Source organism: Neodiprion lecontei, chromosome 5 (genome assembly GCF_021901455.1).
Source record: "Neodiprion lecontei isolate iyNeoLeco1 chromosome 5, iyNeoLeco1.1, whole genome shotgun sequence".
NCBI classification, from domain to species: domain Eukaryota; kingdom Metazoa; phylum Arthropoda; class Insecta; order Hymenoptera; family Diprionidae; genus Neodiprion; species Neodiprion lecontei.
In genome coordinates, this window is record NC_060264.1 from 18,252,182 (window position 1) to 18,276,047 (window position 23,866).

General features: G+C 34.9%; 1 protein-coding gene across 1 annotated transcript; it reads right to left on the reverse strand.

Annotated features, from left to right (window-relative positions):
* Positions 1 to 857: 857 nt before the first annotated feature.
* LOC107225512 (phospholipase ABHD3) lies at positions 858 to 21,960 on the reverse strand. The gene is made up of 7 exons (XM_015666010.2): positions 21,692 to 21,960; positions 17,562 to 17,731; positions 9,974 to 10,184; positions 7,498 to 7,610; positions 5,015 to 5,258; positions 3,121 to 3,289; positions 858 to 1,377 (listed from the first exon to the last, which is right to left on the reverse strand). The coding sequence occupies exons 1-7, from the start codon at positions 21,791 to 21,793 to the stop codon at positions 1,196 to 1,198; spliced, it is 1,191 nt and encodes a 396-aa protein (XP_015521496.1). The 5' UTR covers positions 21,794 to 21,960; the 3' UTR covers positions 858 to 1,195.
* Positions 21,961 to 23,866: the final 1,906 nt, after the last annotated feature.

The window sequence follows — 23,866 nt, forward strand, 5'->3', positions numbered from 1 at the left end:
GAGATTGTCCCGATATAACGCACACATCATCGTATCTTGGTGACAATATAACGAAACCAAAATGTACGACGTATTTTGAGACATTCGATGGATAAAAAGTTAGAAAAAGATGAAAAATCGTTGCTCAAAATCTCAAACTATATTATTTACGCCAGTTATGGCAAACACAAATCGGACAACTTTCTTACTCGGTAATGTAAAAAGATAAAAAAAAAAATTAATGTAAGGAAATTCGAATCATAAAAGCTAAAATCAACAGTTTGAGAGTAACTTTTGCAACTAGAAATTTCATGATGATTGATCTCTGAGTGCTTTCGATCTCATATCCCTTAAATTAGAAATGTCTTTTATCTTAGAATTCTAGTAACTTTTTATTCCGGTCAATTGATTCTTGTACTCGGAAACTCGTGTGAATTTTTCCATACCATCGCGCGTGCGATTTTGTCATTTTTTTTTATACCAAAATTCGCCTGGGCTAAATTACACGACAGTCACAAGTGTGAAGTTTCAATTACTCAAAGAACTCGAAATATACATTCAATTTAATCTTACATCTTATATCATTTTTATCACAATTGATCCTCGTTTATATAGGTTATAGACGCAAAGTTGCAACGTACTTAGAACTTGTATAAAAAAAAATTTCGCACCCGAGGAAAGCCAAATCGAATGATGAATTCGGTCCAAAAGAGGATACTGTAAATTTTTGGTGAACGTTCAAACGATCACACAAAACTTCACCCTCCAGAATTGAATGTTAAATTCAGTGAAAAAAAAAAAAAACCTAGTTTCGAATTGATTTTTATAATTTACAAATTATGACTTTTTCAGCGCGCAGTTTCAAATTTTTTTTTTTGTTTCTCAAAAGTCGTCTCCAAGTAGGATAGAAATTGGTACAGAAATACAACCATACGAAAACAGTCGAGGTGCGGAGTAAGCGAAAAAAAAAAAAACTTCGTCGAAATTTTTTAGGAATTATATTCATCGTATTATCCGATCAATCAACGTACTTAATAATATTACTCTAAATTTTTTTTTTTTTTTTTATCAAATTTGTCTAGCCTATAATATTAATTAATTCTGATCATTCGTCCCTTGATTTATCCTTATCTATATACACCTATGTGTACGTATGTATTTATATATATGTATAGTTTTTCTTTCCGCTGGAATTTCATTCCGCGAGCGTAATCCGTTAAATCGGGCGACAGTTCAAGTCTGTTGTGAATATGGCCGCGAAGTATTGGGAGAATAGTTTTCCTATGTATTGTTCCTGTTTCACAGGCCAAACGCCTTCAAGGAATGCTATATGACCGCCCCGTGACGTCACGACGATGGCAACGTTCTTCGATTTGTTCGCTTCTGCGATGGGAATGGCTGGAAAAAAAAAATTTCAAATTGCTAAAAAAATCGTGTGTAAACGATCTTTTTATTACTTACGGATGATTCTCTTTGCAAGGGAAATGAGTTGGCCAAAAATCGAAATTATTTTCAAATATTTTGTATAATCCGAACGATGAAAAGTATCCATTTTTTTGGGTATCAATTACCTCTCGAATGATACGACATGTTTGTTACAGACCCCAAAAAAGTCTACAACTTGCTATGAAAAACGTTCTCAATCATATGTTCATATTTTTCAATTCATGTTTCATTCGTTGTCTGTAGAAAATTTCATATTAAATGTTTTAATTGCAATAAAATCAATAGAAATATTCGATTCTAAATTAAAATGCGAATATATTATGTACGTTAAAAAAAAAGACAGATTCTTTTTATGTTTCAGGTACCGTTGAGCGTCTTTCTGATTTTCGAACAAATGCTTTCATCGTATATTCAATAAAAAAAAGATCAATGTTTTTCTTACCAAGCCGTAAATTTTATGATTTCGTACTTCCTGAAATAATTTAATCGCTTGATTTTATTCAAGTTATTGTTAGTAATGAGAACTCGATTCTAAACTAGGTTTTGCATATTTTGTATAAAAATTAAACGAGTGATAGGTCAACGTTATATTTTGAACACGTTCTGGAGTCTGAAGAAAAACTCTGTTGACATAGATACAAATTTTGAACAATTCCATCGAATGGTCAAATTCAGCTTTTACGGTATATTTAACAAAAATTTCTTCAACAGTAATTACGAAAAATCAACTTTGTTGCTCAGTTGAACGTAATGCAGCATTCCACGTGAAATTAGCAGCCCGCGTTCCTCACTCTTTTCGATTTTAATCATTTTTCAGTATAATGTTCTTAACGACCCAAGATGGTGTAGAGATTTTTTTTCAAATTTTTTAGCCACCGGTAAAATTTAAAAAAAAATCGCAGAAACAATTCCGAAAACGCCATTTTTAAATATCTCAACAAATTGATGCGGTTTCTATGATTTAAAATGTGCTTTTTGAGCACCACAGGATCATGGGATCTCAATATTTACCAAATTTTTCGCAAGTTTTTAGTTTTTAGATGTCGGAATAAGAGTATTTTTCTATCCTTCGATTTAAACAAACCACGGAATTATGAAACTGGAATTTATTACTACGTCATGGTGAAACTAAGAACTTGCAAAAAAAAAAAAGATACTAAACATTGAGATCCCACTATCGTGCGGTGCTCAAAAATCACATTTTAAATCATAGAATTCGTGTGAATTTTTTCAAATTTTCAAAAACGACGTTTTGGCACGCGGTATTGCAACTTTTTCATAAATTTCACCAGTTACTAAATCAAATCTGAAAAAAACGCCGTGACGCTTCTAGATCGGTAAGAACATATTAAAAAATGATGAAAAAAAAGGGAACGACGCGCTGCTTATTTGACGTGAAATACCCCAATGCAAATATTTCGACACGCGTTGAAATTCACTCATCGCACAAGTTATATCTGAAACGGTACATAACGTTACATAATCGAGAAGTGTGCGCGAGGAATAAATAAACGATAGATTGAACGAATCAAACAGCCAATCAAACAATCAACCGAATCAATCGACGATTGTGAACTGGTACGTCTATGTAATGTAAAGATCAGATACATAACGTAGGATTACGAAGTGGAGTTTTCTAGAATGCATAGAGTGACGCAACCTGGGACAGAATTATTGAGCTGATTGATAAATTACCTTCAAGAGGCTGGAATGGATCATCGGCCGCACTCAGACAGAGTATGGGAACCTCTATGCAATGTAGTTTGTCGTGGAGCGTCGCGTTCGCGTAATACTCCTCGACATTCTTGTAACCGAAATGTTTAATCGTGAAGTTCTGGTCGAAATCCCTGACGGTCTTGCAGCTCTGAATGAAAATAAGATTTTACGAAGGAATTATTCTCACGGTCTCAACGCACTTTACGTATCGAAAGAACCAATTTTTAGTGCAATTGTTATTAGCAGCAACAATTCGGCGCGCGTCGTTATTTTACGAAAGGAGGGGGGTCGAAGTTTTTTCAAAATTGAAAAGTTTCGAAAGCGCCTGATTCCGAATTGCCTGTTTCGTGACGAAACTTGAAGCAGAGAATTCAAACTTTTAACAAACAACAAAGTTTCGAATTATGGGAAACCCGATGGCTCAAAATTCCGAAATGGAAGATTTCGAAAATTCAAGTTACGATAGAATGAAATTCCAAATGTTAAAATATCAGAATGACCAGCATAAGGAATGTGAAAATATCGAAAATCCAAAACAAAGAAACCTCAAAGTGGTGAAATTTCACCAGTCCAGAAATTCACAGAACTGAAAATCTTCGATGTTTCGGATTTTTAAATTTTCTCACTTTCGGAATTTTAAGCGTTGGGTTTCGAACCATTCGAAGCTTTGATGTTTCGACAAAGTTTGATTTCTTTATGCGTAAGTTTTGCCACCAAAAATTCAAAATTCGGGCCTTCTGGAACTGTTTAAATTCGCAATTTCAACTCCGCCCCTTAAAAAAGAATTAAAAACGTCACATGCGCAAACTTCCGCCAATTTTAGCCTGGCTATTTAGCATAAAATCGTTCATCTAGCCGTAATTTGGATATGTTTTATTAGTGTACCCTAACATATGAATATCCTTTAATTTTCAAAGCTCCAAATTTGACCGTTTGCAAAAAATATGTTGATCAATCTTATCTTACGTTTTCTAATTGAACCTTTATATTCGGACGTTTGTGTTGATTTATTTTAAGTTGGATGCTTGGAAACTGCCGAGAAACACGTTTTCCAAAATTTTTAGGTCCTAGATGAGTGAAAGATTATAAACAGAATTCTATTTTTTCGCTGGCAAAAATTAGACATTTTAAAGCATATATATCCTAAAATTTTCAGAGTTCAATGAAAATGAGAGCATAACTAAATCAGTATAAACATTCTAAGGAATTGAGAATATATATCCAGAAAATTCTAGATCCCTGAAATATTCATACCGATCGAATTATCATTCAATTTTCATTCCACTCTTTAAATTACGGATTATACCCAAAATATCTTGTAAAATTAAAATTAAAACAATTCATTTTTCGGTCGTTCGCAAAATGTGGGATTAAATGCGTCGAAAAAACGTATTTTTCTGGCAATTCTTTACCTCGCCGATTTCATGTTCGAAAAAATATCAGACAGAGAAAGTGCGAAAAATTCAAAGACAAAGGTTCAATTGTAAAACAATTAAGGCTAAAGGCTTAAAAATTGGAGGATGCTCGGTTTACGCTATAAGATGTCTAAATTCCAGCCAGATGAAAATTTCAACTCCGTATCGTATTCTTATCATGATTGCCGACTTAATTTCTTAGATTCTCCTCAATATCGTTATATTTCAAATACACTAAAGGCAAAAATTCGTTCTGGTTTCTTCAAGTTTTGCGAAAGTCAAGAAATTTTTTCAAAATAGGCTGTAGTTTCAATGTTGTAAATAAATCTTCATCCTTGTCGTAGGGTACAATTACTTCAAACAGACAATTTTGTAGTCATTGGTTCCGTAAAAAATAGTAAACCTGCTCTTTCAAGACTGTTGATAAAGAGTGTTTTAATACTTTCAAGATTCCTCACCTTCAGCATGTTATCAGCGCCCCAGTTGAACGGTTTTTCGGTTGCGTTGGACTGGAGTTCCGCCTTCTTCAAATTACGGCAAAGATTTTCGGCGAGGTGTTTATTCAGCATTAAATTGAGGAACGGCTTTTCAATGCTTTTGGTGCTCTCGAATACGTTCCAAGGTACGGAAATGCACATGGCTGCCTTAAGCTTCGAGGCTGCAGCAGCTCCTTCGCGAGCGAGATAATTCCCCAGGATAAGCCTGTAATTAACAACAAGCGTTAGACGAAAAAAGGCGAATTTTGTTTTTCTAATACCTTCATCAATTATCATACCAATGTTATCGAATAACGTTTACTGACAACTGCGACGACGCTAAATGTAATATTACAAAAACACTACCAATGATCAATATTTGTCGAAAAAATGTGTGTCGGGTGTTAAGTAGAAAATTAAACTGTGTCGGACGCAAGCGGAGTCTGCTAAAAGTTATGCCCTGTTTGTATAAATTCACCTTCGAGCCCTTTTAGCAGTGAAAATATTGACTTTACAACAAAAAGTCAAACGACACTTTTGTAGAATATTCATGTATCTACGAAACACTTTCGGGATCAAATTTTCATCTTCAAATGCGGACAAGTGGTGAGAATTTAAAAAAATAAATGACACTTTCCATTTGTTATTTGGAAAAAAAAAAAAAAAAATCGCCGAAGAAAATTTCTTTAATCCGTGGAGGTTTTTTTTTTTTTTTTTTTTTTTTGTACATTGTAACGCGGCATTTTTGATGCCCGTTACAAACGACTCCCCGAACCTCAAGCCGGACCAAAAATAGAGATTTTGGGGTATCGATTAGCGAATTTGTTGAGAGAGAGCGCCGGAAATGGAATTACGCATCCGAGATTCCGAAAGGGATAAATATATAGCGATCAGCGAATAGGATATTTCAGGATTTTTGTTTCTTTTGTTTCTTTTCGTTATCGAATTTCAACGGCATCAAGCAGAATGTCGGTGAAGATTTCGAGGATATTGCGGAGTGGCGGAATTGTGGCGACGATTTTTATGGAAGGATTTCGAGGCTGCGAAGTGGGAGCCAACCGTGACGATTTATATTTGAAATAGGAGAAGAGACTGAGAGGGAGAGAGAAAGAGAGACGTGTTTGGGTCGAAGGAGTTAGTAGATTTACGTAGTTCGAAAATATAAGACATTTGACAATAGTGAGTTGAAACGTAAATCCTGATGAGTTAGAAATTTTGACTGAATATAAGACCCAGAATACAAAGACTTCGATCACAATCATTTCTGTTCATTTTTAACATAGTCATCGTCTTCTGGAAATTTCTACATGTCCGACTAAAAAACCTCTCTCGTCTAAATTTTATTTTACGGACAATTTTCTCCTCACTCGTCGTTTTACCTTTTTATTTATACATCTGTGTGTTATTTGTTATTCGTTTTTTTTTTTTTTTTTCTTCAAACTATCAGGCTAAGTTTGTTAGACCTGCGACGAGTAGTGTGTCCTTTTTATACTGTAACCATGGAATAACGAATTTAAGAACGGGTGGAGAAATAAAAGAAAAAAATAGGAGTTCGAAAAATTATATAAAAGACTCAATTTCTCTTGGTGTCGTGATTTTATGCGTTTGTATCTTTTTCTGATTTTATTCCGTAGATTGTAGAAGAAACTAAAATCGTCACGGAGTGGAATGTTGCAACGATGTCGCCGAAAGGGAATTTTTAGGACGTATTTTTGCTCGAAATTAGTATAGCTTCGGTGTTGTAGCGATTATCGCTTTTCGGATTACGATTAGACGTAGGTTTGAGATTTAAGGTTTGAGGTTTTCCTGAATTTTTTTAACAAAGTTTAGTTCTAATTATCAAGCTAAGAAGTTTGATAAAATTGAGAAATAGCTAATTAACTTGCGATAAGTTTCTCTGTTTTCTTTTTGGATCGCGAAGAGCGAATTTTGAATTATTTTATTTGTTCTTTTCTGCATCGCTGCTTCACGGAATATACTATTTTAGTGTCGTTGTCGAGTGTCTCTCTCTCTCTCTTCCGAAAATCACCCATCTCTTCTCTGAACTACCGAGTATATTAGCCGAGAATTAGCGAATGTAAAGATTTCAACAAAATCTTGCCACGTCTTTTGTAGATATTTATAAGTTGAAATAAAAGGGAACGTGGCCATTTTTCATGCTCATCATTTCGTTGTGAGATCTTGTGAGTTTTAGATTTTTCCATCGAGCCGTTTCCGCGATCATCGCGTGAGTTTGTCAGACAGACCAACGAAGCGACATCCGGACGGACATTTTTCTAAAAATTTGTTGAAAACGAGAGGATTCGTTGAAATTATGAAAAGTAATTTTTCAACCGAAAGCAATACTGTTCTTACATCGTCAAAGGTGAGGAAAGGTAAAAAAAATTTCGCAATTTAGGAACGGTGACAGTGATCGAGAAATCTAGCCTGAGTAAAGGAATATTCAACATTTCTGTGAAAATTACCCTCCCATGGAGATTCCTGTTGCTCCCAAAGGAACGCTGGGGTGAAGTTTCATCACGTGATCAACAACCTCAGACAAGTCATCGCAGTGGGCCGCGCTGTACAACCGTGGCGTCTGAAAATACAATATACCAATGTGAAAATACGAAATTGGCACATTCCTTAAGGGGCACACCCAGTGTGACAGCCTAAAAAAAGACGATTTTTGGGAATTTAAAAAAAAAAAAAACTAGTCTATCAATTATTCTTAAATTTTAAGGGTATATTTATACATATTTTAAGAATACGCGGTAAAATTTTTGAAGAAAAAAATTAAATGTTTTCCGAGTTACACGCGATCTCCGACGGCGCTGAAAAAAAAAGATCCTTCACTGTTGCAGTGATTCCGGCCTTCTCCGTGGATGAAATCTAAAAAAAAAAAAAATTCTTGTTACACTGGAAGATATTGTCCGTACAATGACGTACCAGTTTTTTGATCTGATCAAAAATCGAATTTTGGCAGGCCAAAAACGACCAAAATTTTGGGTAAAATTCAACTTTTTTTTTAAAAAAACGCCGCCATTTTGTCAACTTTTGATTATTTTTTTCGACCGTAGGTCATTATCCGGACAATGTCTTCTAGTTTGACAAGAATTTTGTTTTTTTTTTAGGTTTCATGCACGGAGAAGGCCGGAATCACTGCAGCAGTGGAGGACCTTTTTTTTTTAGCGCCGTCGGAGATCGGGTGTAATTCTAAAAATATTTAATTTTTTTCTTCAAACATTTTACTGTGTATTCTTAAAGTATGTATAAATATACCCTTAATATTTTAAAATAATTGATAGAGTGGTTTTTTTTTTTTTTAAATTCCCACAAATGGCCTTTTTTTTAGGCTGTCACACTGGGTGTGCCCCTTAAGGTCACGTAGTACTCCTACCCTTACCGACCGAGCAAACTCACTATGTTTTTCCTATATTGAATACACAAACGAAGGTAGAGGGTTCAAATTTTGACGGTGCATCGCTTTTTCCCAGGAAAATTCAGGAAAATTACTCATAATCCGAAAACCGTGAAACAAAACAATGTGCGGTTGTTTGACACGTGTCATTATTCCCAGACTTCCCGCATTCCAGGGGTTGAAAAGTGTACAGCTGAGATACTTTCCACCATTCCGGAAAGAATGAAGACTGTTTTTAAGCAATATTGAGGTAGCTAGACGAGATATAGGAATTACAATAATTTTGTAAATAAAAGATGCTCTCACGATCAGCTGGACACACGGCCGAGCGTTCCGAAATTATTGTAATTTCTAGTTCTTGTCTGACGATCTCAAAATTGCACGAAAACAGTCTAACGATGGCTCATTTAACTTCTAATTCTTTCCGGAATTGCGCAAAGTATCACAGCTATGCATTTTTTGGCCCCTGAAATACGGGAAATGGCGGGAATAATGACACGTGTCAAGAAACCACACATATTTTTGACGATTTTCGGGTTTGAGTAACTTTCCTGAATTTCCGCGGAATTCGAAATTTGCATCCTTTCTGTTCGTTTGTTTATGTAATATAGGAAGAACAAAGGTGAGTTTGCTCGGTCGGTAAGGGCAGGATTACTTCATGACCTTCAGTAGAGATAGCTATAACACAAACGAAGAAGAGTGAAAAGTAGAAGAAAATAAAATATGCGGAAAGGTATCGTAGGTTGCCTGTATTGTGACACTTCAGATTTTCTGTAATATATTGAAGTGGGCTCGTTTTTTTCCACAAAGTTCTATCTAAGTATTGTGTTTCTCGACTTTTTACACCGGTAAAGATGGTATTTGGTATAGATGGTAGTGGGAAAAAATTTTTACGTAGAATGATTGCAATGCCGAGCGATAATTTATTCCTGACACTTCGATTGTACGATTGAAAAGTCTTTTCACGACACAAGACTACAGTAAAAATAAAAGAAGCCTGAAATAACTTGGATGTTTACTTTTTGATTGCTGTTTTAGTATTCCCAATGGCAAGAATTCCATTAATAACAAAGGAATCGCATTTTCAACTGAAGTTGAGATTTGAAAAAAAATTGTTCGTCAATCCTAAAATACTTTTCTTACAAATCTACGGAGTTTTTCACGCGGTGAAACGTTGAAAATTGTATTAAAAAAATCCGAAATTCCTTACTGTTTCGAATCACAAGACAATGAGAAGTTCTCGCAAAGAAGTATCGTTTCTAAAATTCATATAAATAAAATGAAAGAAGTAGATACCATCGGCGAAAAAATGTAAAAATATCTCATTCCAATTTACGGAATAAGCGGGAATTGAAAAAATGAAACCTAAATAGGGTATTTCGATTCTAGCTCGAATGGCACGTTCAAAGAATATGTCTAGGATTAGAAATCTGTATTGAAAATCTGACGGACTTTGGTATGATAAATTAACGTAAGTCAGCGTTGAACAATGAAACGCTCATAACGCAGAATTATGCAGTTAGATGGAATAATTAACTAACCTTTAGCTGAACCCCTCCTAGACCACGATTGTTGAATATCACGCACCGGATACCAACTTTTTTCGCAGCACTAACCAGACATTTTATGTAGTCGGCCTGACTGGCGCCTGTAAGCCCGGGTAGAATGATGACGATCGGAGAATGCGGCGAGCAGTTCGCTTCCGCCCAATCCAAAGCAACTTCGCCCCCATCTTGGAGCTCCAGAATCTCTCTGCATCAGAGTCAAGAATAAATATTAGACTTGTTTCAAATGTGAAAAACTTGTTATTCTTCCGGATCCTCGGCTCAATTTCAAAATGAACTTCGCGGCATGTAACTTTTTCAGAATAAAATTATACCTCGTAAAAAAATTTACGTGTTCCAGTTTCTTCGTGAAATTTTTAGTTCCGGTTACCGCTCAGTCCTTAAATATTTTTATTTTTCATCGCAATCGAAAAATATACTTCTAGGTAGAAAATGAGAATTAGTTTTATAGTTGTTACCGGAAAGTCCAGTATCCGTTACTATTCTTTCTCATTACCATCGCTGTTACTAGATTTTCTTGCAACTGTTGCGAAAATTTAATGCTTGTGCAACAATAAATTGACGTTAAAGCCTTGTTTAACTAAAAAAGTAGAGTTAACCGAAAAAACTGATTCTGCGTTGCAATTACCAAAAAAGGATCGACGATAGCGCAAAATGATCACGCGCACCTCGTTTTTCGTAATTCCAACAAAATTCACAAAACAGTTTTTTTAACGATACCTGTTTTACTAAATTTTTCTAGTTACTACAGCAAATGAAATTTTCTCAGTGTGAGTACATTGAAAGCTTCTGTCCACAATGAAACAGTCAGGGTCTGGATATTAACGAAATCAAGACTTTGTGCACCTTTTGTTCGAAGTAGTGGACTAAAGCTGACGTTTTAATCACCTTGTTTCAGAAAAAATAAAGAAATTACACTCTAATACTACAGAGTCTGATAAATATTGGCTTTCAATTACTGTTTCAATAATTTTCTTCCATACGGGATGTAAAATATGTTCTTGAATTTCCCCATTTTTTATTCCATCACTTTTTTTCAAATAGTCGGAATGGATATTCAAAATAATCTTACCCTTTTTTCAATGAAAATGCAGTACCGTGTAACCGAATTATACGCAACACAGCTTATGTTTTTTACAAATCATGCCGTACAAATAAACTGGAGTCAAATTTTAATCCAATTCTTCGATTAACCAAAACAAAAAAAGGAACTTAGGTATTCGAGTGTATCGAAACACCACGTTTTTCAAATTTCAACACGGACTGGTGTGAAAAACTTCGATCCTGACAAAAAAATAAAGCGGTTTCAAAAAGATCGTTTTTGGTTAATCTTTTCAACTTGAGCAAATGGTTCTAAATTTGGGAATTTCCTTAATACAGCCAAATTTTCCCGAATAAAATAAGGAAAACAAGAAAAGTGAGGGTGATTTTTTTCTCTAGATTAATCGATTCCAGTGAATTCAATTGAACGGATCAACCATGGATCTTTGTATCAAAAATATCCCTGTGACATCTGTCCAAAAATTTGGATTCCAGCGATTGACGGGTTTTTCAGATCCACGTAAATTCAAATCGAGATTATACTTGTGGCGAAAGTTGTCGTAAAAAAGTCTTGCCGTTTTCTACGCGGTTTCCGTATCCGACAAGCCTTTTCAAAAAAAATCTTCCGTCGTTAAAGTGGATTTTTGAGCAAAAATTTTCGTAACATAGAATTCCCGAATCGGTTTCACTGAAATACACACACAGCATGCCTTTCCCAATCCCAAAGACGGGTTTGAATGTTACAACGTTCGTTACGCGTGCAAAAATGAAGCTTCTCAGCTTCTTAAACCGTATTTTGGTGTGAAAACTACCGCAACATTACGATGAGTATCATGAAATGCAATACGATGTAAAATTGGAGGCCAACTATGAACTTCTGAGCTATTAAATTATTTCTCGGCAGGTGGAAAAAAAATTCTAACGGATTTTGGAGTCGTAGAAATGGTATGACAGGTAAAATGGGCATGAATAATAAACGGAAAAACTTTGACGATGAAAAACTTGCACTCATTGTCAGATAAGACTTGCGTATACGGTAGCTAAAATATCAATAACTACTTGTAGGAACGAGTCGGGTTAGTGAATAGCTCAAGCAGTTTCAACGGTTGATGTTACAAACATATTACATTTGTCCCCATAATTTCGTTATTGTGATTGGTTCCCTTTATAGTTGACTCAGATGTGTGGAGGAAAGTGTTTTAAGTTCCTCGAAGCAGCTTTTTCACATTATTTAACGAATAAAATCATCCAAATGAACAGAAAAAACTGAATCGAAGCTTTTGAAAACCAGGAAAAATTTACGTACCCATCAATTTATTTACAAGACACAAAAAAACACGTTTAATCTTCTATTTATAGGTTATCCAACAAACCATTCTTGGGCAAGTTTATTAGGGCCATTTTATTATTGAGTTTATTAATACTGTTACACATATCTCGATCTAGATAAAATTTCTGAAGGTATGAAGTCATAAACGACGTTTATTTCTCAAGTTATTCGTGACACATATTTCAAAACGTTCGATTTAAGATTCGATAACGTTTATGCTTCTCATCGCATAAAACAAATTTCTGCACATTCATTCAGGCCCAGTTTGACGAGGGATTTATTGTTAGGATCAAACACTGTTCGGGGGTTATTAAAAAGTAGTAAAAGTCTTACTGGAGGAAAATTACAACGAATTGTCCGAGGCACGAAACTCACCCATAAAATTTCAGTTTCAGCTGTTGGTCAGTGAATCGATTTTGGGGGTCATTCTAGCAATCTTCCCATGATTTTTCGGACAAATGCTTGATAGGTATTTTCTGCCATCTGCGGACTCAAACAACGATTTTTGAATGCCCGTTCATTTCATTGCTTGGGGACGAAAATCGACACTTTTTTAACACCATCCTAATTTATCTATGACTAATGTACTGTAATCAAGAAGCCTGGATTACAGGCACGATTGAAAACTGATTTGTTTAGCCTTGACACAAGCAAAAATGCAAGTGCCTGTAATAATCACGTCCTGCGATATCATCGTTTGGTGTTTTTGCGCCTAATGTGAACTATCATCATTGCACTGAGAGAAATTTTTAGTTCCGGTTGTCGCTCAGTTCTTAACTATTTTCATTTTTTACCACAATCGAAAAATATAGTTCTATGGACAAAATGAAAATTAGTTTTGTAATTGTTACCCGAAAGTCTGGTATCCGTTACTATTCTTTCTCATTACGATCACTGTTGCTATATTTTCTTGTAACTTTTGCCAAAATGAAACGCTTGTGCAACAATAAATTGACGTTGAAGCGTTATTTAACTAAAAAAGTAGAGTAAACCTCACAAACTGATTTTGCGTTGCGATTAGGTACCAAAAAAAGATCGACAATAGCGCGAATGGTTAGGTGTACCTCGTTTTTCGTAATTCCAACAACATTTAAACAGTTTTTTTAATGATACATGTTTCACTGAATTTTTCTAGTTACTGTAACAAATGAAATTTTTCTCAGTGTGTACAAATTGATACCATAAGGGTGAAACCGTTGTCGTGATTGTTACAATTGCATCACTTCGAGCACAAGTGTGAAAAACATGAAATATCGGTCGGTCGATCGGTCAATTTCTTCCGGGAAAAAAGTGTCACAGTTGATGTGTAATCACTTGATAATACAGAGTAGAGTTATTGTACTAGCTGCAGCCACCTGCTATCGCGATCGCTATATCAGGCCCAAGATTATCCAAATCATATTTCGCATTTTCTTGGATGTTATCAGGACGTGAAATTTCAAGGCTTCAAGAAGCGCCTTATCTTGAAACACGTGTTCACGGGGAATTCCATGACCGTATGTATAGCAAGTATTGTTCATTACGTAATGCCAACTCACAATCAGTCCGTTTACATTCGCTTGATGAGCTTGTGAGGTGTAAACAAAGTTTGTTATGTATACGTCTTTCGAATGGGGGGAAAATTCACAGGATTGTTTTTTTTTTTTTCTCGGATATCCGAGCAGTTGAGAGGTAAATAATTTGGTCGCGTGTTTTACTTTTTCACTCGAAGCAAAATTAAATTAGATACAAAAGGTTGAGTAAAGGTGCTAAATGTGTGTCACGTTACCAATTTCCGATGTATAAAAGACAGTTTTGTGTAATATCAAAAACAGTAAAACTCAATCACATACAAGTTTTGGTGTCAATTTTTTTTTTTTTTTTGAGGAAATGCGTTTTTGGAAGGCATGATTTTTTTCTGTGAATCTTCATTATTGTGGCCATGTATTTTTTTTTTTTTTTTGGTCTGACAAGGTCTCGACTTGAGTTTATGCAATACAAAAAAGATGAAAAAAAATAGCGGTGTTTTTTTATTTTTTTTTTTTTTCTTTTCATTGCAATACTTCCTGCAAAATAATCTCCTAATATTTGCCTGATTTTTTTTACGATGTAACAAAACTCACTATTCACTGATTTTTAGCATATTTTTTTTCCATCCTCGAAATCGATCCGAAATTTGAGAATCAAGAATTTTTGAGGTCGTTGAACAGGATTATAAACTTCCAATATGGGAGTCAAGAATCAATGAAATGATGCTTTTTTGAATGAAACTTGGTGCCCGAGAATTTTTAGAACGTCGATTACGTGTCTGAACAGGAAATGCGAGAATTCGTTAACCAACCCAAAGAGTCGGGCCATCTGAATTTCTGAATTTCAGATTGATGATCGATGAACCTTTTGGCGGATTGATATTCGAGACTAGAGTTAAGTTTTTCGACACGAGTATTTATCGTAGTATGTATTTTTGTCTTGAACAATGAAATCTTCTGCGTTCGACTAAATAAAGAAACTGTCGTCAAAGTAACGTTTGGAATGTAATTAATAAAACAAAAAATATTGCTCAGCTTCTACAGTCAGTTTTCATTATTTTCAAAAAAAAAAAACAAACAAACTTGGATTACAAAAATTTGTCTCTCGGAAAACTCTACGATATCATTAAATTTCGACTGACACTCAACAATCGGAGTAAAAATAAATAATAAAATAAATTTGTTCAAGCCCCTTCATTCAGTATGAGGCATGAATCTGTTCGAAGCAGATAATCGATGTTTTGTTTGATTTCACGAAATGCAAAGAATTAGTATTTTTCGGATAACGAAAAGTATTTTTTATGGAATTTAGCCGATTTGAAGAAAAATATTTTTCAACATAATAAAAGTGGATTCATTAACTGAAACAAAAACTTTACTGGGAAGAATATAGATGTAATTATCATATTACCGAAACGAAAACCTGATTCGTTTTATGTTCAAATGAAGAACGATGGACAAGATAGTTTTCTAAATAAAGTAGGTAATAATTTTCTCGAAAGTTAAATAGCTAGCAATGCAATAATTTTATCGATTTTATAAAACTTTATTGAATTCAAACAAACTTTTCCTTCAAGCGAGCAATTGACGTGGAACTGCCTTATGCAGAATATTTGTTCGTTCCTACGGATAACAATTGCGATAGCATGTCTAGGCCGAAAGTGCATGAATAGTTGATAAACCGCGACGAATATATCGAAGTTTAGGTCATTTTATACTGACTGTTAAGAGGCCACGTGTAAAAAAGTCGATAAAGTTATTTTCGCAAATGTCACACATTCTTCATCTACAAAAAACGAATATCTCGGCTTTTTTTTTTTTTGTTTCAGAAGAATCATTCAATTTCAGGTCAAACTGGTTTCGTTTCTCCTCACATAGAAATAATAATTCAAATTAAGGGCTTAGATTGTATCGATTTTTTTTGTAAATTCACATCGCTATAAAATGGTGAAAAATTGAAAATTTACTGAAACAAATTTCAATTTAATGCGGTTGTTATCTATTGATCACGATCAATATCAGCGCAATATATAACATCGGTGATGTTAAATATTATTTTACCGATGCAAGTATGATAAATAAGGTGTTTTGCGAGATTGCATTCTTATGAATAAATTGCGTCATCGGAACAAATGAAATAAAAAATCGATAATAAGGCAATTCTAGGTCATGTAATACTTTTGTATTTTTTTTTTTAAATTATCGTATAGCTTATCAAATTTGAAATTGATAAATACCCAATTCTCAACAAACTCGTAATGAAATTAACAAAAATTATTCATGCTTCACTCGTCATCTTCCTAAATTTTCCAACTCAAAAGGTAGTATTTATTGCATACGACACGTATCTTGGGTAAAATTACATTTTTGAATTGAAATATCTGCAATCGATGCAACAAATCAAGAAACATTACGATGGTCTAAAATTCGACTTTGAAGTTTGACCGCAATTTTTTTTTTAATAAATCATGGGAATTTGAAACACAAGTAGAAAGTCATTTTGCTTTCCAACACAATTAAGTCACCTTCCGCATAATACTTGAACAATGTATTTATTACAAGAAGTATTCAATCGTAACAATTTCAGGCGACTGATCTTTATGGAAACATATTTTACCTACAAGTGACAAAAATGTTGAACTTTAACTGGGTAAATCATTTTTTTTTTTTTATAATATATATATTGTAGCAAGCCAAAAAACTATACTTTGAAAAAAATATCTTACCCCCTCTCCATTACGTTCTCCTCTATTTCAACGCTCCGAAATTTTTTATTCTCAAAGTCCCAAATAAGTTATACATTTTTTCAACAGAATGTAGCAAGGAGGATTTTTGTCTGAAACTCCAATGCGTCATCTTCGAAACCACGTTTCAAATTTGACAATAAGTTGACCGCAAAGAAAATATAAATTTACAAAATAAAAAAAAAATTATGTTTTCGCTATTTCCAACACTATTCGGTATTTAAATGAATTTTTCACAGATTAAGCTTCGGTGAAACTGATTTTGCGTTGCAATTGGGTACCAAAAAAGGATCGACAATAGTGCAAAATGGTCACGAGTACCTCGTTTTTCGTAATTCCAACAATATTCAAACAGTTTTATTTTTAACGATACCTGTTTTACTAAATTTTTCTAGTCACTGTAACAAATGAAATTTTTCTCAGTGTAAGAACCGAAAAGATTCATCTATTTACGAGTCCCATTATTGCTCTGGGAACGATTTTACGAACAAAGAAACGCGTAGGGTGAATATTCATGAATATGTCGTTCGAAGATTAAAAATATAAGTGTGTCTTTACAGGGTTAAACCAACAATAAACGCATTTCATGGAAACACAGCGGCTGTATGCGTGTTTAACCCTTGAGCGGTAACGTTATTTTTTTTTTACCCCCCCGCCGATAACGGGGGTTAAAAAAACGCCCGAATCTTGAGAATTCCATCTCTCGGGTAGATCGTATCGTTGAGGGTCCTAAAGAGTCTAATTTTCTTCGTTTTTTAATAAATAATCACGTGGGCCAAAAAACATTTTGGGTGAGCGGTGAAAAATCAGTAAGCTAAGCGAAACTCGAAAACGTAAGCTGTTCTCTTGCGGCGGGAAATTTGCATTCGCGTTGGGTGTTTTTTGAGCCCACGTCACCGTTCCAGGATTAACTTCTGCAGCTAATTAACTATCGAGCTCACCGACGATACATCACCTTCGGGAGATATCTTGAGCGTAGAACGCTTGCCATCACTGTCTGCGCCCGAGACTCGAAGCACCATAAAGTCGGCCAAAACTTGTTCGTAACTATGGGAATGTTTTTCTCCAGAAAGTCCCGGAACGGTCCTGGTGCGCAGACAAGTAGCGGTTTCTAAAAAATTTCAAAGAAAGAAAGAGAAATGATTTATTGGTATTTCGAGCTTACCGACTTCTAATACCTACTTCGGCAATGACTTGGCTAAATCCAAACAGCCTCGACCCTTATCTACGCGTCTATTCGTAATTAAGATATCTAGTAATGTATCGCAATCCGGTTCTTAAAAATGAATAACCCGAAGATAAGAGACAACGTCGACACGCTCACGCCGTGAGCAGAAAATTTATCTTATCACGTATCACGCACCGCACGCGAATACCTGACACATTATTGGACTTTTGTCGGATAACGTTAACTCCGTACCAATTTGTGGGCGTAATCACACCGCTGTTAAAACTTGACATCAAGTGCTGTTTACACGGTAGTTTTTTTTTTTTTGCAAGTAAGGGTGAGAGAAAAACTTCGCTTTGATATTTGTATTTGACAAATTGTAAATGAAATAAATATTTGTTACGTTAATAAATGTTTTCTATCCGCGTATTGCACAGGTATTATCGGATGGATGTTAAGACGAACCGCAATTGCCAAAAAATTTCATATTACGAACCGTCGCGGCGTTATTCGCGGTTACCGGAGAAACTTTTTGTTTTTTTTTTCACAGCATCGTTCTTCAATTGACGAAGAAGCCTCGTGTGATTGTGATAAATAGAGTAATGCCTTTCAGCCCTCAGCAATTTGTTATTTTCGAATTGGTTAGGGTATGAAAAAAAAAAAACTAAACAATTCTTTCGGGAGAAGGTAGAATTCGGTTGTACGAAATAATAAAATTAGCGATTGTTGTGAGAAATTTTAATCATTCTCTTTCGAAATATAAATGCAACGATTACAACGAGCAATCGAATGTCTAAAATTCCGAGGAAAGGGTGTTTGGTTGATATTTTTAATTAGACTTTAATAACTTGATAAGTTTTAGTTACACGTTTCAAATTTGTGTATCACCACATTTGTGTTTCAACATGTTTTTTACCTAGTTTTACCATGAACGTCTCATATCTTGTCATTCAAAGTTCCAAACAATAAAACAAAAGATACTAATATTTTGGAAACTCATCCTTCAAAGTTATACCCGAATTGTAAAAACCGTGACTTTTGTTTGAATTTTCAATAATTATTCTGATTATTTTACAAGGACAATCTGTAGTTGGAAAAATTGTTAATCCCCTTCATTGAGATTCTTGGATTAATTTTGAGATGCACGAATGAGAGTTCGAAATTCTTTCCATTATCCTACAATAGATATTGTACAATTCAACCGAAGTCAAGTAAATTAATATATTTGGAATAAATGTATATTTTCATTTCTACTTGTTAATTAAACCAACGTAGTTCAATAATATTAATTCATTTCATTGTGCGTTTAGGCAACAAAACTTTTTTGCTGTTACAGTCAAAATAGTATTTCGTACTACTTTCATTTTACTTATTTCCCCATATTTTATGCTGTACACAGGTTAATATTTTTTTCTCCTTCTTCATAATTTTCGGTCGGACTTCGTTATTCCACAATTCTGCAGAAACACAAGTTTCGCTATACATGTAGACTTAGCATTGATTTTTTGGCACTCGGTTTACACGCGATAGAAATTTTCCGATGGCGCGCATCTGCCAAAAGGAGACAGTGAAATTTATTCGCCCAAGTGACCGATGGCGCATTAGCAAGATAACAGGTCTGCAGCGAAATCTTTTTTCAAAAAAAAAAAAAAATATTATAAATACGAAAATTTTAATGTGCCAAATTCATATCTGCTTTCCATTTTATTTGGTCACATTTATATTACACGATATGATATTATTTTTTTTTTCATTTGTTCAATATACAGAAATTCTTGTGTTTTATTTCTGCATTCGCACAAATTTAATCTATTTGAATAGCGTCTGTACGTACAAAATCAGTTCGAACTGATAGAAAGATAATTTCAAGGTGAAATTAGAAAGGAGAAGTTAGAAATAGAAAAAGTTCGCCGTGAAACTCCCATCGATGATATGACAAGATGGAAAACTACAAAATAACCATAACTACACTATTAGATAGATTTTCTGACGATCACTAGTGTCTGATTACGGTTTGAGAGCGAAACTGTTGTCTGCTCAAAAAAAAAAAAAAAAACATTAAACAAAAAGTATACGTGATGCATATTTTTTATTACTATATCTCGATTGAAAAGCATCAAATCTATTATAATTACATATAATAATATGAACGAGGAAAAAAAAGTTGTTTGTTTTCAGACCAGTGTAATTTAGTTATATTTAATTTGCACGATTAATGAGTTTGATATGTAAATGAACATAAATTTAACAGATCTAACATTACACAATTAATCCTAAAAGTTTTGATTAACAAGAGGTTAGCGTTCAAATCACGATTCCGCGGTACTTATTTATGTCGTATTATAACTGCGTGTATAAGAACCGAAAAATCTAAGGAGTAAGCCAGCGGTGATTAATCTAACTTGATTTCGACAATTATTAGTTTACTTCTTCTTGTGTTAAATGTGATACAAATAATACGAGCTACGATTCAATCTTCGTCTTAATATCTCATTTCGAATGACCTTTTATAGAAACAAATTAACGTATCGCTTTGTACGAAAAGTTATGCTGCAAGAAGAGTTCATGGTCGGCAATAGATTCTAATTGACAATGCGATACGATCAATCAGAGGAAACCTGCCACTGATGATTCCTGATTCTGTGGTGTATTTCAGGCTTGCAGGACCCGGTGTGGGGACGCCTACGTCTATGAATTCCGAATTGGAGAGGTAGAAAATTATTCATTAAATGAGGTTCCAAGTAGTTATAATAGACCACAAGTGGGTCGGACTTGCGCGGTGGCATGAATGCACGATGAACAGCGTCGCGAAAATTCCTGCACATGTCGCAGCACGTTATATTCTGCACGACGAACTTCTGGTAGGCACGTATGGGCAATTCCCTGCAAACTTCCATATTTGAATTTGTTCAAAATTTGTTCTCTAATTGTTCCAACTCTGAAACAGAACCCTGAATTTTTTCCCCAGAATCGCGTTAAAAATACTTTCGAATACAATTTTCCGTCCGGATTGGGGAATTTTTCGTTATATTTCTCTGCCATTTTGAAAAATATTTTGACTGACAAAAACCAATGTTTTGTTGTGTCAAAAATTGCAAAAATAAATCTGCATTCTGCATTCTATGAAAAAATCGTCAAAATTATGTGAAAAGTAATTTTTTTCCAATATTTTCGCAAGCGTTCGAAGAAAAATATTATAAAAATTTAAAATAAATTCATTGTAATTGTATTTTTCATTTCAGTTAGTTTGCATCGAATCTAACTGTGAAGTATATGATAATTTATTTTACTATTTTTTCAAACATTGCTAATTTTCATCGAATAAAATTCAGCTAAGCTTATCCCTCCTAAAATTTTGGAAAAATTCCAAAAATGATTTTTACCTTTTATTCGTAACTTGAACGTGCATTCTGCAGATTGTGGAATGTTTTAGAATATTTACCGTATTTTCAGAATATTAAACATATATTTTTAACAATCCATCGTTTTCTAAGTGTTCAAGATGATAGAAAAAAACATTGTTAACACTAGAATATTTCGAGAATTTAAAGATATTCGAAACTTTGAGTGAGGTACGAATATGTGCACCTCAAGAATGATAGAATAGATAAGTTTAAGGAAAATCGGGATTTTAGAGTTGGTGCCGTTGTTACAGTGTAAACAAAATTTCAAAAAAATTGAAACTGGTCGATTTATCAGGGAATGCGCCATGTAAATTCCGCAGAGAGTACAGTAGCGTATGACTAATCAGCCCACATCTTTACGCCAAATTAATCATGCTGCATGTCGTGGTCTTGAAGACAGAGTTCACGCCAGTGTTACGGTTCGCTGTATCACGCATGTAACATATAATTATATCAGCTGAATGAGCGCGTGGAAACAACAGAGTATCATTATACTCACTTTGACTACTTCGCATAGATAGTAAGTGCAGAATCCTATCCCAAGCAGGGCTCCGTAGTAAATTTTGGGCACGTCTAGCATAGCGTCTAAAAATTCCACCATGGTGACAGAGTCTTGCTTCCGGGTGTGACGGCGCAACTGATCTCGTGCCTCGGTAATCGCTGGCTGACCAGGCTCCCAAATGGTGCCGCGATCACTGCCGCGGTACGCACGAGTTCGGCTCGAATACTGGATTCAAGGCGCCGAGTGACAGGCTTAAGTGGTGAATTGCGTCAGTGGTCGGCCGAAGGTACTTACTTGCCTGGTACACGCACGTGCGTCGCGCTGCCGCGGCCGCGGCGAGAATTACGTCGATTGCGCATCGCGAATACCGACTGCGCGGTACGTGACGCGCAGAATCGCGACGTCGCGTCATTGATGGATGGAGTTTACCGCGATTTTCGAAATCGCCGCGGAGTTGCGGAGAGTCGCCGGTACGATGAGCGTTCACTAAAGATATTCACAGGGTGGGGCATTTAAGGTGTTACAAAGCGATAGTACTCAAACTATTGATGATACTCAAAGAAGTTTCAGATGAAAGTTGCATTGTTCGAGAAGGCCGTTATACTGGACCATCTTGTTTCTTTTTCGGTGGAGCCGCTGAAGCTACGTCAAGGTCAAGGCCACTTTTTTAAATGGAACGATGTGTTTTTTTTTACACGAAATTATTACCGACTTTGAGGCAAATTCAGTGATCTACGACACAAGGTCATTCTAGGCACGCGAAGTATGAAAATAGTCGAAAAATCGAATCAAATAAAAATAATTATTTTCAAAGGACATGAATATATCAAATCTTTCATAGGCGACAGTGGCATCTCTAAGACAATCGATTTATTTTTTAACAGTTTTTTACGAAGTCACCCTTGAGCTGCAAATTTTTGGAAAAATTTGGAATACCTCATTTTTAGCTGTAATCGTTTCAAGAATGTTCGTACTAAAAAATAAATTCTTGTAAAGCGTTGTATAATGTAAATGCATGAAAACTTTCGACAAAAGTTGAATAATTTTATCGATTGGAAAAAAAATGAAGAAATAGACTGACCATAGAATATATAATTCAGAATTTATTGATGAAGCATAGCAGCTTACGAAAGGCTCGATACGGATATGCAATTTCAAATTCGTATGTATATTGTACAACGCCATCGTAACTTGACGATCCCATTATTCATACGATTAAGAGTGAAGCTCAAGAAAGTAGTACAGTCATTACAACTTCACTCATGAATACTCGCCTAACGAAAACTGTTCTTAAATTGAACCGTTTGTTTTTAAACTTTATAAACAACATGCCATCCAGGTCGCGTGAAAACATGAATCAATGAAACATATTTTCTTTTCATTTTTTCAACGAATCCCTATATCTTATATATTGAAAAATTATAGAAGTATTCCGTGAAGATTTCATTATTCTCCTTTTTACATGAAACTAATACAAGACTCATTCGCTATATCGCGCCAATGAATAATAAAACCGATTTTTTAACCATCAGAAATTTAGATGTATGTTCTTCAGGAAATTTGAAGATGGCTGATTTTGGCATCATGACTAAAAAAGCAAGGTAATAATTACAATTATACTTCGTACTTTACAGTCAAGTGAAAATATGCAGTTCTGTTAGTGCCGGTGAAAATATTATCTCATATTTCTCCTCTGTCGCGATGAGTCATGACATTTGACAATTTTAATTCGAACTTAGCTTCCAAGAGCTTTCATTTAAGTTCTATTTCAATGCAATCAGTCATTGGAGAGCCGAAATATACCGGTTGTAATATTTCGACAATCGTTGAAATCGTCAGTTTGATGAAAAATTTTCTTTACTTTCCACAACTTTTATGTGTATTGTAACATAGCGTTTTAGAGCCACCCGTCACAAGGGCACAAAACTGAAGGAAACCTTCGGAAAACGCGTTCCTGGCGGGGTACTCCAACCGAACTCCATACAAAATAGGCAATAACTATTAGTAACTGATTCTTACTTTGTAAATTCTGTATTTCGCGCTCCGGCGCAAGCTAAAAAGGTACACGGACGACGAAGATCGCTACCACCGAGGGATCAACAGCTACCGATAACTACCGTTCCCAGCTCTCGATGACTTCGTTTACCGACGGTCTGATAAGACTACACTAGC